The 21,760-nt window shown below is 43.1% G+C and overlaps 1 protein-coding gene across 2 annotated transcripts; it reads right to left on the reverse strand.

Moving 5' to 3' along the window:
- Nucleotides 1-2,209: 2,209 nt before the first annotated feature.
- DDX21 (DExD-box helicase 21) lies at nt 2,210-19,952 on the reverse strand. Of its 2 annotated transcripts, XM_072130990.1 has the most exons (18): nt 19,797-19,952; nt 18,138-18,290; nt 9,837-9,968; nt 9,561-9,758; nt 9,134-9,280; nt 8,951-9,026; nt 7,509-7,687; nt 7,311-7,428; nt 6,893-7,078; nt 6,203-6,348; nt 5,673-5,825; nt 5,414-5,575; nt 5,174-5,293; nt 4,650-4,723; nt 3,833-3,992; nt 3,565-3,699; nt 3,159-3,203; nt 2,210-2,594 (listed from the first exon to the last, which is right to left on the reverse strand). In XM_072130990.1, the coding sequence occupies exons 1-18, from the start codon at nt 19,848-19,850 to the stop codon at nt 2,370-2,372; spliced, it is 2,463 nt and encodes an 820-aa protein (XP_071987091.1). In that variant the 5' UTR covers nt 19,851-19,952; the 3' UTR covers nt 2,210-2,369. The 2 variants fall into 2 exon arrangements, with proteins under 2 accessions (XP_071987091.1, XP_071987090.1); XM_072130989.1 differs by lacking the exons at nt 18,138-18,290; nt 19,797-19,952 and adding an exon at nt 11,332-11,490.
- Between the last annotated feature and the right edge of the window lie 1,808 nt (nt 19,953-21,760).

The raw sequence follows: 21,760 nt of genomic DNA on the forward strand, positions 1-21,760 counted from the left end.
CACAATATACAATAAAGATTCACTCTTAGCATTTACAGCGGGCACTGTATATGTTAGTGCAGTGGTGGCAAACGTGTGGTGCTAGAGGTGGCACTCTGAGCATTCTTTGTGGGCACCCCGTCCATCACCTAGCATAAAGGTCAACATTCAGGACTCAAGACCGAATTATAATTGTAGTCCCTTCTCCTGACCTGTGATTCATCCTGTTAAGGGCACCGTAGAGGGAAACTACAATAATCCAAATTTCTCCTCAGAACGCCAATATGTTTTAAACCTGTGAGTTAATGGCATTGACACTGTGTGAAAAATATGTGGCTTTTGCTTGTAGTTACGGCACTCAGTCCCTAAATGGTTTGCCATCACTGTGTTAGTGGTAGCTTAGCGTTAGTGGGGCTAAGTGTAATTGGCTCAGGGTTAGTGGTCACATTTAGCTTCCCAGTGGTTACGTTCACACGCTGCCCTGGAATTACATTTATGAACACAAATCATGCACAGTGCAGAGAGGTTTCTCCTGATCGCATATGCACAGCGCAAAACACAAGGTGCAGGTTTCTGACCAAAGGTGTTTCACTGTAAATGTAGATGTGATTGGGACATGCTCCTCCCCACTCTGCTGGAATTGCCTTCTTACACATAATTGTGTTTGCAATTTAAATGCATTGGGCAAAACACAAACTCGTGTTTTGTCTTTTAACATTGATAGTAATGACTAACAATGTCACATACAACATGCATGCTGCTACTACATGCATTTAAATGTGATGAAGCATTTAGTCCAATGCATTTCAAAACAAGGCAAACCCATTGTGTGAATGCAGCCTGAAGCAGTTTTTGAATGGGATTCTAGCCATGGTTCATTGGAGAGACTCCTGGGTGCAGCTCTGTGGCTGTCGCCCCAAGAGTATTCACAAAGCATATTGCGGGAGTGGCCTCTTATGTAAGACGGCAGGGAATTTTTGGACCATATCTGGACAACTTTTTACTAGTGGGGATGTCAGCGGAAGCTACAAGACACCAACTAGGTCAGGTGCAGAACACCTGAAGTTTACTGGGTTAGTTGATAAACTTAAAGAAATAGTCTCTAGATCCTTCAAGAGAGAATATATTCTTAGGGATTTGACTAGACGTGTCAAAAATCTTATCTACCAGCCAAGAAAGTATCAAAGATGATATCATCGTTAAGAAGTCTACAGAGACAAGAGTCACCAACAATAAGTAGTATATTGTCAACTCTGGGTCTAATAATGGCTTCTATCCCAGCGATGCCTTGGGTGATGCTCCATGCAGACCTCCAAAACTCCATATGCTCCAGCACTGGAATGGAGAACAATCCAGTCTGGATCAGAGAATCTTCCTTAGGAAACTCGTGGGTCCCTCGATTGGTGGAGAACCTTCAAAAGGGACAGTCTTTGAGAGGGGAGAAAAATCTGTGCCTGGTAACAGATGTGAGCTCCTGGGGCTAGGGAGCCCAGTTAGAGGAACATCTATTTCAGGGACCCTGGGACGAGGACGTGTATTCAAGGTCATCAAACTTCAGAGAATTAAGAGGCATTCTTGAAGCAATCAGGGCATCCCCAAGAATCATTCAGGGAAACAAACAGCCTGGAGATACTCTCAGACAAGGCGACTGTGGTAACCTTCATAAATCGTCAGGGGGCACAAAGAGAGGACCACTAATGAACCTGACCTACCAGATATACCTACTGGCAGAACAGAACCTATCCTCACTATCGGCGGTGCATATAAAGGGAAACGAAAATCTGGAAGCTGACTTCCTGAGTTCTTACTCTTTACGCCAGCGAGAATGGTGTCACCGGTCACAGACCAGTTTATGACACGAAATAACAGACAGGTCAGAGAATTTTTCTCCCTGGACCCAAGAGACCAGCTGTGGTGTCTGGATACTTTGTCAATAAAATGGGACGTTATCCTCTCATATGCTTTTCTTCCCCTACTCCTCCCAAGAGTTTAGGCAGATACGTCAAGACCAGCCCAACATAATACGGATAGCCCCCTTCTGACCCAAACGGGCCTGGTTTTCAGTGATAGGGGAATTATCAGTTTCTGATCCATGGATACATTCTTAAAAAATTTTTCACGGGCCCAGGTCATCCCTCAAGTTATGCCCCACTATATATACAAGTGCATGTCTGTGGCCAAATAGTGACCATGAATTATAAGTATTCGATGATATAAACCACAAAAAGACTTCTTCCAATAATGGGTATTTAATAAAGGCAGGAGGAAACAACTTTACATGGCATAAAATGAAGTAGACAGAATTATGAACATATGTTCTATAAAACTCAGTGGTACATCGCTGATCTAGGAGAAAATAAGTTACAAAACTTTGAAGCAGTTCTTGGAATTTAGGTCCGTCTTCTAAATCCTCCACGTCTGTCCCCACCACGTCTGTCTCCTCCTCTCCGGAAAGAACCTCTGTTGCCACCACCAAAAGAGTTTCCTCGGCCTCCAAAACCTCTTCCTCCAAAACCTCTTCCTCCTCTGCCCCCGCTGTCCCTCCTTGATTCTACCAGCTCAGGTAATTCTTTTGCGACCGAAAGTGTCCAACGTTTAGAATTCTTAAACGAATCCTGTAAAAAGAAAATGATGAATACATACATGTATAGGGAGTCTAAGCCCATCATGTAACCTCTGTCTATGCAGATCATTTTTAGAACTTTTTATGGATAATGCAAATAAGGCTGTTGGTGCACCCGGACGTGTTAGTGTCGCTGATCATTGGGACCCCCTACGCATCTCTCCTGTGCACAGGTGATCAATTCTACATCATTTTGCAACTTTTTGCTCTTAAAATATTTAGACACACAGGCAGTCCCTGGGTTACGTACAGGATAGATTCTTTAGGTCTGTTCTTAAGTAAAATTTTTGTATGCAAGTTGGAACACACACAAAATATTTTGGTCCCTGTGACAATATTTTCAAAATTTTGTGCGGTCGTCGGGACAAGGATTATCAATAAACCTTAATTTCAGACATCCTACAGCTGATCATTGCAACCTGGGGTTAAAGCATCTCGAGAGCTTCACCTGAGGTCACAGTGGGCTGAGAGGTCCGTTTGTAACTAGGGGTTGTCTAAGTTGGGTGCCAAGTCTGGGACTGCCTGTACTGTCTTTTGTCAAATATCAAAGACTTGCCTCCATTTGCTTCAGAGTTTCTGGCTGAACATCAAAGCACGCCCCCTGTTGGAAAAGAGAAAACAATTTGTTATTCAAAAATAAGACTTCAAGTGAATATGTACTACATATAAGACTGCAGTCACATGGATGTATTGGGGGGGGGGGGGGGGGGGGGGGGGTTGGGGGACGTATGTATGGCCATAGGCCCACAGAGAGATACGGTAGCGCACATATGTGGTACAATAAACGGGGAAAAGATGGAACATGTCTCATCTTTCCCTGTGTGTGCGGGCCGGGCACCATGCATCTTTATAGTGGGTGGAGGGGGTCACCCCTCCTCTGGTCCATCGTGCCTGACATATGCCCGGCTACTCAGTACAAAGTTTCTTATGAAATAAGATTAGTCTTATGCTGCAATGCTTACCGTGGAATTCTTTAGAAGGACCATTCTGTGTATTTTTGAATCAATTTCTTCTCCCATTTGTTCTTTCAATGCACGCCAGACAAAGCTAGGGCTGTGGATGGACACGGAACACTCCAACAGGACAGTAACAAAGCCCTAAGGAAGATAAGAACATGCACTAGGGTTAGGTATCTTTATGTTTACAAGTTGTCCGCTTCAATTTTTAGAAAAGCCATTCAATAATATCCAAGCGCAACAGGCCATGTTTCACATAAGTAAGGCTTCTTACCGTCTCCATGTTGAGAAGTGATCGCTGTGCCATGGAGGCGGCGCCAGAAATATGAGCCAACGCTGCTGCCAGAGCTTCCAAGGCGCCTTTCTTCTCAATGAGCTCTTCAGCGTATGGTTTAAAATTTTCAATAACATCAAGCGGGACAGAGTCCAATGACCTGTGGGGAAGGCACAAAAGTTACACTTTTGCAAAAATAAATTGTCTATATCAAAGATACAGTACATAAGATGGAAAAAAATAAAAATAAAATAAGGACACATGTTTATGAAGTCCAGAGAAATCAAAGCCTATATTAGGGGGAAAAAAAATTTGTTCCATACTGAAAATGTGCCAGAATAATCCCTGGATCAACTTACTAGATAGCAAGAAGAATATGATTTTAATAATAATAATAATAATAAATCTACTGGAGTCTGGGGCAGATTATGGATGAATGTATGAATATTTTAGCCCCCTACAAGCCTGGAAATCACTTCCTACATATGGTCCTAGAATCAGCTTCTTGGGAATGGAGGATACATCCCTTCTGCTTTTCAACCTGCAGTTTCAAGACCTCTAAAGGTCCTGAATTGGCTCTTGTGTACATGTCTATTGAGAGCAGGAACAGATGTATGAGGATTTCATGGGTGAAGATCCTTCTCACTATAAAATTTGGTGGGTGGTTTGGGTGGTTTGGGTGGCCTTGGGGCCCCCGGGCTACCACTATTTTAATCCACTAGTGACTGGAGTCACAACCAACATTGTCTTTTACAAATTCCCAGTTTTAAGTTCCTTTAAAAGACATCATGCAGCATAAAATATATAAAGCAATTACTTTATGGCATCAGTGCTGGAGGACTTGGCAACGTTCAAAGCGGATGGGATTCCAACTCTCTTGAATTTGATTCCCTAAAAGAAGACAAAGCATATGAATGTATTTAACTAGTAAAAGTTCTGTGTAATCAAAGTTCAATGTCCATTGGGGTTGAAATACTGTCTTCATTTGACCCTGGTACACTAAAATTTTGAACATAGTAAGAAATAGTAATACTTCTACTATACACCTTTATCCTTCATTTTTCTATGAGTTGTTGAAGGCTGCTCTGCAGACAAGTGACTCCATAAGCAAATACTGTACATTTAGTGTGCTCAGAACTATTCCAGCTACACTAGCCCAAAGTCAGGACTCTGACCCTTAGACCCAGCCAGAGAGTATTTCACTTATTTAACAACTAGTTTCAAAACCTGAAAGGGCTCCAAGGTGGCAGCATACACAGAGCATATGGTACAATTAGACTAAACAGGGACAGTCAGGTACACCCACCTTATAAAATATGCATCTTAATTAGGTTTACTTACCGTATTCCACTCAACATTGTTTAAAAGGTATCTGTCTCTGGGTTCATAAAAAGAAATACAGATTCCGGTGCGACCGGCTCTTCCTGTACGCCCTGAACGGTGCACGTAAGCATCAGCTTCCTGGGGACCCAACATGAACAGTCAGTATAGTATATATAGTCTCAGACACGTTATGATCATCACAGCCCCCATGTACACTATACATATCAAATAGGTGTGGGTGGTGCGACGTCTACTCACCTTTGGTGCGGAATATATGATCACAAGGTCGACTTCTGGAATGTCTAAGCCGCGGGCAGCAACATTGGTTGCAATTAATACATTGAAAGCTCCTCCTCTAAAACCTTTCAAGATGACTTCACGCTCTTTTTGCTGAAGATCTCCATGTAATGCTTTAGCAGACTGAAAAACGACAAAAATGTTCAGAAAGAGAAGTAGGTTTGGTAAACTATCCCACAAGTCTCAGAGTTAAATGGACCACAGGACAAATCATACTAACTTGTTTTAATGAGGGACAATTTGTGGACAACTCATGAGCTTCCAGCTTGGAGTCACAGAAGACAATGGTTTTCCCATGGCTTCCACTGTAAACCTGAATCACATCACCCAGGACCATAGGTTTCTGAAATCTGTTACATTCAATGGCCAAATGCTGCAAGACAAGGAACAATTTTATTTGATAAAAAAAAAAAAAATTCACAAAATATCTACATGACTAATAATGGTTATCCAGGCCAGTGAAATACAATCAAGAGTTCACATTACAAAATATAATGCTCATCCTTAAAAGTTCCACAATATCAAATTGGGGAGGGTCCGACACCCAGCACCCTCACATATCAGTGGTTCTCCGCAGAACAGTGCAGACAGCTTCATTAAATGAGAGCCAAATCTGCAGCGAGAGATTTAGACCCCAGGGCCAACATGTAGATGTTGTTAAAGGGGACCCAGTTACAAATGTGGTGCGCTCGAATAAGTAACTAATTTTACCCCTACAACCTCTTAAAGCTGTAGAAGCATAGAACTCACTTCAACAGTGATGGCAGCCCGCTGACTACGGTGTCCAACAAGGTCAATCTTTTCATACTTTGGCTTCATGTATTTCTTGGCAACATTGTACATCCAATCAGGGCAGGTTGCAGAGAAGAGAAGAGTCTGTGGGTTCTCATTATGATCTGGACAGAAACAAACAAACACATACACATTAACTAAACATTGGGGAGCTAGTCCAGAATTTTAAAGGGGTTGGTCACTCTTCCAAGTTTCCCATGTGCCTTTATCGCTTTTCTGATCATCCCTGAATGTTCATCAAGTAATTAAGCACTCCTGCTACTTACTTTTGTACAGTGTACAGACCCGCCATGCTTCTTTACCTTTCTAACTCTGCTGAATAGGAGGAGCTGCAGCAGCACAGTAGGAGTCATGCTGCTCCTTTCTACATCCCTCTCACAGTCAGTGTAGATTGACTATGAGAAGACACACAGAGGATGACGTCACACGGATATCCTGGAGCAGTAACAAATGGCAGCTGTGTGTATGCAGGGGGCAGCACCCCGAGAACAGGGAAAGGCTGTAGCTTTCAAAGGAGGCAAGGACACAGATACATATACAGGCAGAACATGTCTAAAAGAAGAGATTTATTGAAAAGTGGCCAACTCCTTTAACCTCAAACAACAAATAGAGTCTTAGCTTTAGAGCAGATAAACATTTCTCACATACCAGGTTTATAACGGACTTTTAATATTTCTTCAACTTGTTCTGCAAACCCCATGTCCAACATCATGTCAACCTCATCCAAGACCACATGCTTGAGAACCGAGAGATTCAGTTTGTAGTTCTGGATAAGATCGTTCACACGGCCAGGGGTCCCAACCAGAATATCGATTCCAGAGTTTATTAAAGTCACTGGAAAGAAGAAAAAAAAAAGTTAGTTTTTTGGTGGTTTTTCCCACCTGTGCAGTAACTTATGGAGTTGGCTATAACAATCAACAAAGCTGTAGATGGCAAAAGTGGGACAAGTGAGTCAAAATTCAAGTTTTGTAGTAAAAAAAAAATAAATTTTAAAACGTTTACTTTTTTTTTTTTGGACATCCCAGAATTCATACAAAACACATCAATACCCTGATGACAATCTCACCTTGTCTCTGATAAGGTGTTCCTCCATAGAAACAGCAAGTTGTCAGCTTTCTGGAAATGCTCACAATTTCATTCTGAATCTGAATTGCAAGTTCTCTGGTTGGTGTAAGGACAAGCACCTAAAAAAGGAGAATCATTCATTTTAATGGGTTTTTATTGCATTACAAACACCAGGAAAGGAAGAAGGCAGGAGTCTTACCCTGGGGGGTCGTCCACGCTGCAATGGACTTTTATCTTGGAGCAGTCTCTCAATGACAGGGATGGCAAATGATAAGGTTTTGCCTGTACCAGTGCGAGACTGGACAACAACATCTATATCATTGTAACAAGTATTGAAGGTTTTAACCTGAATAGGAAACAGGTAGGTGACTCCTTTAGCTGTAAAACAAGAGAGAGAAAATAAGTTCACTACAGACAGTGGTGGTGGTTTATTACAGGTCAGGCCGCAGGTATAAATGTAAGCATTACATGGGTAGAGCACGGAAGTAAGCTCGCCTAGAAGCCTGTGCCAAACATAGAAAGATAAAATTCTCTAGCACACAGGAAGACAATAAAAAAAAAAAAAAAAATCTTCTTTATCGATCAAGTACAGAGATAAAACATGGCGCTTCAAGACTGCACCCAAACAAACAACGGTTTTTACATACATGGTGTGGGGACAGTCTTAAAAGGGAACCTGAACCCCTTTTTCTCCATGCCCCCCCCCCCCCATGTCCCCATAGACAATCGTGAGCACATTCCAAAAAGCGTTTGATTATAAAATCGAGCTTAGAGTTCTAATGAAAATGTAAAATGGATACAGGTTTTTGTTAGAACTAAAAAAAAAAGTCTGGATTTATTATAAAAACATTTTCAAAATGTGCTCACAATTGACTGTAGGCACATGGGGGAGACAAAAAGGGGTCCTCCGACAGGCTCCCTTTAAAGCACTGTGTTTTATCTGTGCATTGGATCAAAAAAAAAAACAAAAAAAAAAAAAAAAAAAAACATTAACGCTGTGTGCTGGAAAAATGTATCTTTCCATGTTTGCCACCAACTGGGCACATTCCCTTGCACCGGCCGGGAACCGATCAGTGTTAATGGGGAACAGAATGCAAGAAAAGTCCAAACATTGGCTACCGTATTTTTCGGACTATAAGGCGCACAAAAAATCCTTTGATTTTCTCAGAAATCAAAGGTGCGCCTTATAGTCCAGTGCACCTTATATATGAACCGTACTTACAGACAACAGCTGCCTTGAACTGTGCACAGGTCTGCCACCTGCTGGTCATTCATCCTTATAATCCGGTGCGCCTTATATATGAACCGAGACAATTTAGCAGGCATTTATTGATGGTGCGCCTTATACTTCGAAAAATACTGTATATCCAAAATCTGGCTACAAATATGGACCAAATTTCCACTTTCTTGCATTCCTGATGAAAATGTATACCCTCCCCAAAAAAGTCTGCAGTCGATTTGGAGATGACAAGTAAATCTTTCACCTACTACTCTGCCTTATAGGTAAAAGTTCCTATGTGCCAGCCAAAGGAGAAATACATAGGAACTCATAGACCTGAAACCGTGCCCTTAACATGTGTGCACCACAACTGCCTCGTGTACCAAATACAGTTTATAGAAATGAAAACCCATCAGTTTTACCTTTCAAATTTTTGACGGTTTCATTACAAATAGGAAAATTAGAAAAGTCGCCTTGCTTTTTCTCCAAGGCGGTCTCCTACAAAAAAAAAAACAAAAAAAAAAAAACATACATAGTTATACATACATGTTATAAAACAAACCATGACTTGAGACTTCATGAGTGATTTCCCTGGACAGACATACCTCATCATCAGATTTCGCTTCCTCATCACTCTTTTCCACCTCGGGAGTCAGTTTTACTCTCTTTGCCGGCGGGGCCCCATTAGATTTGCTTTCCAAGTTTGCGTTCTCACTAGCAGAGGTTTTCTTTAGTTCCAATCGTGTACCATTCTGTAAAATAAGCGGAAAAGATGAAAAAAGGTCAATGCCCTGCCCTGCATATTAAGCCCAGAATTAGGCCCCGCACCACCGGCTGAAGAAGGGGAGAACTCCTCACCCCTCCCATCTACAAAGGGAGCTCATGCCCGATTTCCGATGATGGCACAGTGCAGGCAGGCGTACGCTAGCTGCCATTTGTATGCCTTGTACACAGCCGCCATATGTGCTCATGTGTATGGGGCCTTACAGTAATGAACAGTAAAAGTAAGCTTGATCGAGAGCCCGTAGTTACCTGTTTGCCATTCATCTTTAGTTGCGATACTGACGTTTCTTCTGATTCCGATTTTTCCTGCTCAGTTTCCATTTTTTTCTTCTTCGTTTTTTTCACTTTAGGAGCTGCAATTTCTGCAGGCGTGTTATTTATTGGCTCAGCTGCTTCAGGAGGAGACTCTTCTTCGGCACGCTTCTTCTTTTTCTTCAGTTTCGGTGTCTAAGATAAAGTGATGATCGTCAAATTAGGTTTCAGGACGAGCAGATATATTCCCAGAACAAGGCTTCAGAGACCAACCTTTTTATTGTTGTTACAATCTTCGGTCACCTCTCCGTTGAGATTAGGTTCGTGCACGAAATTAGGTTCCTCCGCTTCCCCATTTTGGATTTTTCTTTTCATCTTCTTGGATTTGGGAGTTTCAGAGATTTTCTGAAAACCATAGAAAGAAAAAAAGAAGAATGAATTAGATTTTTTTTAACATTTATTAGAAGACCTGTATAAATTTGGTATCTTGTGATCGATCCGACCCAAAATGAAAGTTAAAAAAAAAAGGTTTTTAAAAATGGTAACAATCCTCAAATTGTAGGGAACAAAAACCATCAGCTCATCTCGCAAAAAAGATAAATAAAACCGTACACAGATCTGTACACTGAATTATGAAAAGATTATTAGTCAGAAGAGGGCGAAATTAAGATTTTTTTTTTTGTACAGGTTTAAATTTTTTAGCATCTACTGATAATTCCTTCATTTATAGAGCGCACACAGATTATGCAGCGCTGCACAGAGCGTGCCAAATCAGTCCCTGTCCCCAATGGGGCTCACAATCTAATCAAACCCCATATAAACTTGGTATCCCCCCCATGATTGTGCCATGATGCAAAAACTGAGCCCACAAGAAAACTGTGCAAATGTGGTTTTTAATCGATTTCACTGTATTTGCATCTTTATTCTCGCTCCCCAGTGCACATCAAGGAATATCAAAATGTTTTTGTGCAGAAAACAAGCCCTCACACAGATCTGCACACTGAAAATGTAAACGCAAAAACAAAAAAAGGGCCAAGTTGTTAAGAGGTTAAAAGGGGAAAAAAAAATTCAACTAAGAGGAATATAGTGAAAATTGTTGATCAGAAAGTGAAGAAACGTACACACAAAAAAAGTAAAATTAACCACAACTGGTGTCACAAACAAACCCTCGTACAGCTACAGCTCGTTTTTTTCCCCTTGTTCTTATGATGATGTCATACTGACAAGCTGAGATAACCTTCAAGAAGTTGGAACAAGAAAGTGATGACAATACCCTCCGGATTACAAAAAAACGGATCACGCGTCTCATTTACAGATTTGTGTACTAAATTACTAACAAAATCTTCTACATACAAATATCCGGTGCACGCGTGTCCCCCATCCCGCGCTCCGGCAGCAGTCATGTAGTCACAGAAATCTGCTCTTTTATACATATAACATTGCTGAAGCACAAGAAGAGGATGTTTCATGCTCTAAGAAGGGATTATTACCACCTTGTGATGGTGTCACATCTCCCTGACTATAGATGTAGTTGTAAACCTGTGATCACTAAAGTGTTTAAAGTCTATGAAATGTAGATTTATATCGGAGAACTACAACCTCCAGCATGCCACAGTGATGATGGGAGTAGTTACTCCGCTCCCAGCAGCACATGTGGCGCTCACAGCTGCTGACATGTGTTCACGGCCGCCATCAGCTGATCCGGAGAGATCGAGCTCAACAAACATGACGTTACCGTCCTCCCCCGCCGCCCGTCCCGTCTACTCACCTTCACCTCGCCGTTACAACTCTCCATGTTCTCGATCTTCAGTAATCCAGGCATTAAAATCGTCTGTAACAGTCCCGCACCCGAGAGAGAGGGGGAGAGCAGCGGCCACGCTACAAGATGGAGCGTGAAAAGGAAAGAGGGAGGGGCCGCAGCCGGTGACGTGTATTCCCCGCGACCAGGCACTGAGCGCACCACGTGGGGCGCTGGTTGGTGACGAGAGTTGTTTGTGTGCGCGACTCTAGTACTGCTCCCCATGTATCATAACATGTATCATAATAAGCGCTGCCATACAGTCTTTGGGTATACTGTACACACACAGACATATGTGAACCACCCCCGGATTATCAGGATATGTACAGATAATATACGGATGTCATAGGGACCGACTCGCTCAGTACTCGTGTTGTAGCAAGTCTGCATCTCTTCCCCGTGCACAGGTTATGGCTGGTGGAGCACAGACTACTAGGGCCCCAGCTATCAGGAGGTTTCCTGCTAGCCATTCAATGGCTATGACAGTGTCAGCATGTGCAGAACACAGCACTCGGTTATCTCCATGAGTCATACTGACAGTTTATAGGACTGATGTGGTGTGGTGCTATGCAATTTCCAGCACTCATAGTATATAGGACAGTGGTGGCGAACCTATTGTGATCGAAAGAGACCTTGAGTCCTGTATGGCGAACCCTGCCCTGAGGTGATGGCAAGGGTGCCCATATAGAGGGCTCAGAGTGCCACCTATGGCCCCATAGGTGGTACTCAGAGCCCTCTATATGGGCACCCTTGCCATCACCCTAGGGCAGGGTTCGCCAGACAGGTCTCGAGGCCTTTTGCAATGACAGGCAGCCCAGGACCCTAGAAGGAAGCTACAATGATGATCCATGCTACTACTTCTTTTTACTGTATTGGTGTCCTCAGGTGCCTATACATTTTAAACCTGTGACAGAGCAGGGGGGTAATAAGTTACTGCTTAAATTGTGGCTGTCACTTTGCGATAAATACGCAGGGTTGGTTGTAGTTTGGCCACGCAGTGTCTAACAGGTTTGCCGTCACTGGTATATGATAAAGCTACAGGATCTGCCACTCCACCAGTGAGGGTACTGTCACACATGGCGCCTGCCACAGTGTGCCTCACATATGCATTTGGTAACCAGCACCTCATGTCTTTTTAAAGCAATGCAAGACCCTGAGGGCGAGTTCACACGTTCCACTAGCGTTGCGTTAGTAACGCGTCACTAGCGCACAGGGGGCGGGGCTCGGGGCGATTGCATATGTGTTTCCAGAGAAATGCATGCGATCGGGTTATCAATTGCATGAGTTTCCTGGGAAACGCATATGCAATCGGTCCGAGACCCGCCCCCCACGCTTGCGGAACGTGTGAACGCACCACGAGTGTTGTTATCGATTGTGTGCGTTTCCTTTTAAACACATAGGAGATTGTGGCGTGGCCCATGCTTGGGCGCTTCCATTGTATTTGTAAACGCAACGCAAGCAAAACCCATTGAAAACAAAAATGCAATGAAAAAAAAAACACCACGTGTGCCAATGACCTTGAGGGCGCGTTCACACGTTGCGTTTTGGTCGCGTTTACATTGCGTTTGAAACGCATATACAACAGCTGATGAGAGGTGATTTGCCTAATTACATTACCGTTTACGTTTGTAAACGCAATGTTAACGCATGCGTTAACATCGCGTTTAGAATGCGTTTTGTAAACGGAAATGTTTATAGTGGTGTAATTAGGCAAAGCACCCCTCCTCAGCTGTTGTATATGCGTTTCAAATGCAATGAAAACGCAGGTCAAAACGCAACGTGTGAACGCGCCCTAAGGCTGCAGCCTTGATCACATGCCGAGTTTACATTGCGTTTCCACTGCATCTGCTAAAACACAATGGGGCAGATTTATCAAGTGTCTGAAAGTCAGAATATTTCCAGTTGCCCATGGCAACCAATCACAGATCCCCTTTAAAATATTCATGAGCACTGGTAAAATGAAAGCTGAGCTGTGATTGGTTGCCATGGGCAACTGGAAATATTCTGACTTTCAGACACTTGATAAATCTGCCCCAATGTATCCTCAGCATGTGATTAAGCCTGAACCCGATCGGGACCCCAGAGATGCCTGCAGGAACTGCCATTAAGATGGCGTCTCTGACTACATTCATGCTTGGATCTAGGTTGGATTTCTCTAAGTTGATTATCCAGCCTAGTTGTCGAAGAGTCTTTATGGTGAGGAACAATGGGGGAAAAATGTCCTCTTCTTTGATGTTCCGGAGGTACAGGGATAATCACGTCTAACTCTATCAACTTCTGCCCAGAGCTGGAGTAATGGATCCTGAGATGGTTGCCTGGTTAGGACGTAATTTGTGGGAGGAAGAGCGGTCAATTCCTGCCTTTTCCAGGATGGTATCCAACTCGGGCCCAAACACATACTCTCCCTCGAAAGGGAATGCCGCACAATTTGGACTTAGACCTAAAGTCTCCGTTCCACTGACGTAACCAGAGGGATCTTCTCACCAAGTTGGATAGTGCTCCTTCCTTTGCACTAATCCTTACCCCTTCCGCCGAGGCATCTGCGATGAATGCTGTAGCTGCCTTTAAGGTCGAGAAGGTATGAAGTAACAAGTCCCTTGGGGTTCCATCTCTGACATGCTTCTCCAACTCCATTACCCAGTGGAAAGGGTACGAGCTACAGATGTTATAGCGATGTTGGATTTTAAATTCAGCATGGAACACTCACAGCTCTTTTTCAACAGATTGCCTTTCTATCCAGCGGGTCCTTCAACTGGGTAGTGTCCTCAAAGGGCATGTCGGTTTTCTTAGTCATCTTGGTGACCTGAATGTCCATCTTAGGAGCTGAATTCCATCACCTGGATTCCTCTTCAAACAAAAGGTGGTTCTTGAATTCTTTGGATAAGGAAACTTTATTTTCCGGTTCCCTCCATTCTTCCAAAATCAGCTCTTTATGAGTGTTATTAATTAGGAATACACACCTCTTTTTTACTTTAAGTAGACCGAAGAGTTCATCCTGGATGGATTGTATATCTTCTACCTCCTCTATTTTCAGGGTATCGCGTACAGCCTTTAAGAGGGGTTCTAGGTCTTCAGAAGCCAGTAAATATCTCGACTCCATTTTGTTTGCAGAGGTGGAGGGAGATGTATCAAACTCCAATGAATCCCTGACCGTAGCTCCTTCAGAGTCCTTCAGAACGTATAACGGATTCGGAAAAATCACGGTATTTAAAATTAAAAAAAAAAAAAAGTGTCGCTTGACACGCACTTACCTGCACCAAGAAATAGAAGGTGAACTCCAGCGGACCTCGGCGCAGCAGCGACACCTAGTGGATATCGGCACACGGACCTTAGTGAATCCCGGACGGATTCAAATCAGTGTAGGAGAACCCGCCACTGGATCACGACTGGACCGGGTAAGTAAATCTGCCCCAATGAGTCTCTGTCGCTCTTTTGCCGGGTTCAGCGCTTCTCTTACACTGCTCAAGAGAATGATGAAATCTCTGACAGGCAGAATAGATCAATCGCTGCACCATCCCCCAGCTGCTGTCTATGAGTGATCCAGCTTGGGTTGATTAGTCCTGTCTGGACAGTGCAGACAGCTTGTGTAATGTGTTTATGTACTTTGAGAAGCATGCAATCAAGCTTTCCCAAGGTCCTGAATGTCATAGTTGTTTATTCAGCAAAACCACTAAACTCAGGGATTAAAACAATATATGCCGCTTCATAAGTGTAGTTACAGCATTTTCAATGCACTGTGAACACATGTGTTAACATCATGTTTACATTGCATTTCGTAAATACAAATATCAACAGTAATGTAATTAGGCAAATGAGCTCTCCTCAGCTTTTGTAATGCTTTTCAAAACGCAAGGAAAACGAAACCAAAACGCTCCGTGTGACCGTCTCCCTTAAGCTTATTATTCCCTGGTTTTTAAGAATTAAAAGTGCATCTACCACCAAGGACTGTATGCAAGGCTTATGAACCTCAGGCACATTTCTATAATTTTACAATATTTTGTAAAAACCAGGGAATAAGAAGCAAAAAGAAGAGCAGATCCTGCTGGACGGAGCACACACCATTATGTCAGTGTGCTTGGTATACAATCCTTCATCCTGGTGGTAGATGTCCTTTAATCTTAGGCACATGAGTAGTGAAAGCTGGGTGTATTTCACTGGCTTTGGTGATCCACACAAGATGTTTTTGTCACGTTTCTGTTGCAATTTTTTTTTTTTTTTTTTTAGTGTTTGCTTGCATTTGAGTTTTTAAAAACGCTTGATGTGCGGAAATTGCAGGCCGCTGTGTCTCCTGGAATTTGTAAAAACTCAGTGATCTTGTTCTCCATGTAACAAAACGCAACCAATAAAAACACACCTCAAAAACAGTAAAAAAAAAAAAGCCAAGTTAACCTAAAACCCATTTAAAAAAAGGCCAATATGCAAATATTTTTTTTTTCCAAGGATGCAAAAACACATTTAAAAAAACCACAACAAAAGCGCTACGCATGTCACCAGCCTAAGAGTCTGATAATAGGCAAGTATAAAGCCTTTTTTATTTTTAAAGAGACCCTCTCATGAGTTTTTGGGCACACAAGTCGTCGCCAACCTGGTATCCAGGACAGTGACAGGATTGAGTTCTATTCACACGTCCATGAGCCGGATGGAGAAGGAGAGGGTGATGAGGGGCTGCATTGCAAATTCGGAAAGCAATAGGACCTGATCTTTTGCAGCAAAGCAGCATAGCTCAGACACAGTGGGGGACATTTACTATGGTGTTTCCGCCAGTTTTGTGGCGCTTTCACCGCATCTTCTGCTCTCCTACCTATTTATTAGCTGTCGGGGACAGAAAAAAATGACTTTTTCCGCCTGCTCCGACTCTTCTCTGAAAAGGGGCGTGGCTTTGGCGGAGTGGAAACTCAGACACAATTAATATGTGTCACAGCCATTTTTTGACGCCGTAAACTGGCGTAAAGTAGACCAAAAGAAATTCGGTCTAGCAGGGACACAAATCAGTGCTACCGCACTGTTGCCTGTTCTCTGACTGTTGGACACATTTCTGGTGCTCGGGACAGATTTTGGTCCCAGGGACAAAAAATGGTCTAGGCGCCAGAAATGTCTCTGCACAGCTCCACAATATTATATGTGTATCTTCTTACCGAGAGCAGGTCGGTAACAAAGCCAATGCAGACACCGACACTTGATGTAAATGTCCCCCAGTGTGATGAGATACAGTTTGCACACCACACCTGTGTATGATGCACCTGTAATGCTCACAGCCGCTATATACAAATAAGTGAATACAGCCATAAAGGACATATACCATCAGTCTTACTGATGGTAGACATCTCCTACCAAGAAGTTCCCGAGGAGTATTTTATTGTAATTATTAGACTTTTATTGCAGCAATGTAGAGTTATAAAAATTATGCTAATTCGTCTAATACTATATGCTATATTATATTCACTCGCACCCATTCTGATACAAGTCCTGCCTATCCACAGTGCACAGGGACTTGTATCAGAATAGGGGGAGTGAATAAATTAAAAGACTGGTGACATAGCCAGAGCGCTCCAGACTAATTAGCACTATTTCCATAACCCAATATTACCACAATCACAGCAGTTATCAATATGATAAAAGAAGCCCCCCGAGCCCTTTCCATGTACCCGCACTTGCCGTGAGCCATACTTTTATGGCGTGCATCGTTAAGGGGTTAAATTGTGAATAAGAATAGCTTTTTTTTTTTTTTAGTTAAAAGATGAAATCATCAACATCTGCAAAGAGTTTGTATGTTCTCTGTGTTTGCGTGGGTTTCCTTTGGGTCCTCCGGTTTCCTCTCACACTTCAAAAAAATACTGTTAGGTTGTTTAGATTGTGAGCCCCATGGGGACAGGGACTGACTTGACATACTTTGTGCAGCGCTGCGAAATCTGTGTGCGCTATATAAATAAAGAATTATTATCATCTCCCTTTCCCCATAATTAATAAAGATATCAATTACAAACATGTTAGGTATCATCATGTCCCAAATTGTCCAAACCATCAATGGAATAAGAAATAAAAAAAAAAAAAATCCAAATCGCTGTATTCGGTTAAATTCTGTACCAAGATCCACAGCAAAAGAGTTACAAGCCGTGAATGTGCTTCAGCTGCAGATTATTCATGCTGTGCATGTATCACATATATGTTTCTATAATAATTTATAAAATAATTCCTTTATTTGTATACTGCACACAGATTATGCAAGCTTGCCAAATCAGTCCCTGTCCCAAATGGGGTTCACAATCTAATCAACCCATCTGTTTTGGTTTCTATGGAAAAGCATGTGATCGGTAACCTGAACCCCGTGAAGCAGAACAACGTAAGTCACCGGATTCTGGCTGCTGATCGCTTGCGGTTCCATAGAAACAGATACTGGATTGGGCCGAGGACCGCCCCTGTACCCTAATGCTGCGTTTGTAAATGCAGCCCTGCGTTACGTGTGACCACACCCTGAGAGTGCGTTCACACACTCCGCTAGTGTCGAATTCATAACGCTCTGCTAGTGCACAGGGGGCGGGTCTCGGGCCGATCGGATATGCTTTTCCCGGGAAACACATGCGTTTCTCTGGAAACGCATATACGATCATCCCGAGCCCCGCCCCCTGTGCAGTGAACGCGACGCTAGCGGAATGTATGAAGGCGCCCTAAAGCTTGTCCTGCTGCCCTTAGATTAGGATTGGGGAATTTTCCTTCCAAAAAAAAAAAAAAAAAAAAACCCCAATACTCTCCCTCCAGCTCATGCAGTGTATTGTTACCTCTTCGTCGTTGACCTGTTCCTGCTCATTCTTTTCTTTTTTCTTCTTTGATTTTTTTACTTTAGGAGCTTTGTCTTCTTCTTGCTCCTCATCCATTTGCTCAGCGGCTTCAGGAGAAGACTCGGCATGCTTCTTTTTCTTCAGTTTCGGTGTCTGCGATAAAGTGATAATTATTACATTAGGTTTATAGATGTGACAGGATAAGCAGATATATTATGTGCTGTACCTTATTACAGGATACAGTTGTCTTTTCCAATGATTTCTTAAAATTTTGCAACACATTGCAAATACGGTGTGATATATTAACCCCTTAACGTTGTGTGCCTTAATGGCTCAACGACAATTTAGGGTGATGCCACACATGGTGTTTTCAACATGTTTTTGGTCCGTTTTTAAGCAATCCGTCCAAAAAACGCATGCGTTTTTTTTACCAGTTTTAGTCAAGATAATTGGTATAATCTGTCAAACGGACTGTTTCACGGACTGCTTAAAAACGGACCAAATACGGATTCAAAACGCCATGTGTGGCATCACCCTAAGAGCGCAAACACAATGCAGACGCCTCACACGATGCGCTGCATTTTTGACCCATTCCAAAGGCTCCAGCCTAGATCACATGCTGAGGTAACATTGTGTTTTAGCAAATGCAGTGGAAACGCAATGTTACTTCTGCAAGTGATCAAGGTTAAAGCCTTTGGCCGGCGCCACACAGGGCGCTTTGTCTGCGCTTGCAAACGCAGACAAAGTCGCCACGTGTGGCGCCGGCCTTTGGAAAGCATCAAACCCGCAACGCATTCCGTGAAAGTGCCCTGAAGGTGCATTCACACGTAGCGTTCTGACACATGCGTTTTAATATTATGTGTTTGGCCTTGACAAAAGGTCTTTCGACTGAAACACATGTTGGAGTTGGTGCTGGGCAGCGAGCATGACCTGTGTTTACACTGAGGTTATCAGTTTTTGGCATCTGAAAGTAACTGTAACTTTATGTGTAGCACTTGCACTATTTGGTCTGTGTGGATTGGAAGGGTGATGCCACACATGGCGTTTTGAACCCGTTTTTTGGTCCATTTTCAAGCAGTCCGTAAAAAAGCATGCGTTTTTGACCAGTTTTAATTAAGATAATTGGTAAAACCTATCAAAAACGGATGTGTTTAACGGACTGCTTAAAAATGGACCAAAAATGCCGCGTGTGCCAACCTTCATATCTATTCATTTGCAAATTATCCACTATTTAAGCTGCCCAGCACCACTTATACTTCTCCCTGTTGTCAGTTTATATTAATTCATGATATATGTATACATTTTAACTAATTTCAAAACGCTTGTCAAATAAATCAACTTGCACTTTTTATAACAGTTCTGGCAATATTTGGGTTCTGTTCAGTCAATGTTAGTACATACAGAATTTGAAAGACAATACTCAGACATCCTGAAATCGTCTGGAAATACACCAGAGGTCACAGAAGAGGTAGATACAAGATTTAATCTATTGAACTACAAGTCCCAGCACGTTATGATGAGACCAGTGACACCTCTTAGCAGCTGATTATGATTAGTGACAAATACACCGGTCTCAGTGCTGTGCAGTGACGTCATCAGCAGGCGCCGCGTGTTCTCCGGGCGCGATCAGCTGATGCCGGGAAGTCCCCACCCGCTCACCTTCACCTCGCCGTTACAGCTCTCCATGTCTTCCATCTGCAGTAATCCAGGCATTAAATATCTTCTGTAAAAGTCCCGCACCCAAGAGAGAGGGGGGAGAGCAGCGGCCACGCTACAAGATGGAGCGTGAAAAGGAAGGAGGGAGGGGCCGCGGCCCGTGACGTGTATTCCCCGCGACCAGACACTGAGCGCACCACGTGGTGTATGGTTTATGTCGGAAGTTGTTTTGATGCCTGTAGGTGGTTACAACATAATAGACATTGCTGCTGGGTGCCAGGCTCCCACACACATGACATGACATGACAAGGGCCTCTGTGCTCCCATAAGATCTATGTTTCCCATTCATAACCGGAGGAGTTCCATAGAGTCATTCACACTGCTTCTCATTAACAGGATAACACTGGCTCAGTTCGCAGAGATGGGTTCTGGCCGAGCAGTGCGAGCAGACGTTTATAATGGGCCCAGAGCTTCCAGCGTCTGTATAGGCTTCAGTTCTCACACTAACTGTAAGGGCTCATTCACACGGCCGTCTGGGGGGACGTACATGCCGGCAATGGTGTCCCGGCCATATGCCGCAAAGAGAGCATGCTCTATCTTTTTGCAAGTGTACGGCCGCGCGCCGCTGTTTTCTATGGAGGGAGGAGGCCTCACCTCCCCTCCAGCAAACGTCGGGCATATCGCATGTGAATGTACCCTTGAGGGTGAAGACACGTGGCGTTTTTGGTCCGTTCTTCCCAATTATCTTAATAGATAACAGGTTGTAAGCAGCCAAATGCATGGTAAACAGCCAAAAACTGACTGAAAACGGATGTTTAACCTCTTAACGCTCAGCGTCCGATATATCGGACGCTGAGCTCAGTGACTTAGCGCTCAGCGTCCGATATATCGGACGCTGAGCAGATGCCGGTTCAGCTCAAGATCTGAGCCGAACTGGCATCGGGAAAGACGGAGTGCCGGCTGTGACTGATAGCCGGCACCCCAGTGTAACACCCGCGATCGGAGTTGTCTCTGATCGCGGGTGATTAACCCGTTAAATGCCGCGGTCATCGCGACCGCGGCATCTAACATGCATCTGGGGTGTCTTTCCCCCACGATCGCCCCCCCCCCCCCCGAATCATTTTCGGGGGGCACCGATCATTGCTACGGTATCACTGGGGTCCGATCTGGACCCCAGTGTTACCTGCAGGAACTGTCAGTAAGATGGCGTCTGTGACGTCATCTTACTGGCAGAGTGCCACCCTATGCAAGTGCATAGGCTGACACTGATAATGCCCTGCAATACATAAGTATTGCAGGGTATTATTATGAACAAGCAATCAGATGATTGCTTGTTCATTTCCCATGGTGGAAAAAGTAAAAAAAAAAATTATTCAATAAAAAAATAAAGTAATAAATCACCAAAAATGCCCAAAAGCCCCAAAACATATAAAGAGCCATATAACTAAAATAAAGGTCTAAATCATAACACAAACCCCACATATATAGTATCACTGCGTCCGTAACAACCCGTAGAATAAAAATAAATAATTATTGAACCCGCGCGATGAACGCCGTAAAAGAAAACGGTTATAAACCCTCCAAAAATTATGATTTTTACCTATTCAATCCCACAAAAAATGCTATAAAAAGTGATCAAAAAAACATATGTACTCTAGAATGATACTGGTGCAAAGTACAACGTGTCCCGCAAAAAACAAGCCATCAACCAGCTCCGTAGCCAAAAACGTAACAAAGTTATGCCACTTGGAAGATGGCAATACAAAAATGATAGATTTTTCCCCACAATAGGGTTTTATTTTACAAATTTAGTAAAACGCAAGAAAATATATTCGTGTCTGGTATCCCCGTATTCGTATCGACCCATAGAATGAAGATAATATGATTATTAGTCTATACGGTGAACACCACAAAAAAAAAAGTAAAAAAACCAGTAGAGAATTGATGCTTTTCTACTCCTGCTCTCA

Source organism: Engystomops pustulosus, chromosome 11, assembly GCF_040894005.1.
Source record: "Engystomops pustulosus chromosome 11, aEngPut4.maternal, whole genome shotgun sequence".
NCBI classification, from domain to species: Eukaryota; Metazoa; Chordata; class Amphibia; order Anura; family Leptodactylidae; genus Engystomops; species Engystomops pustulosus.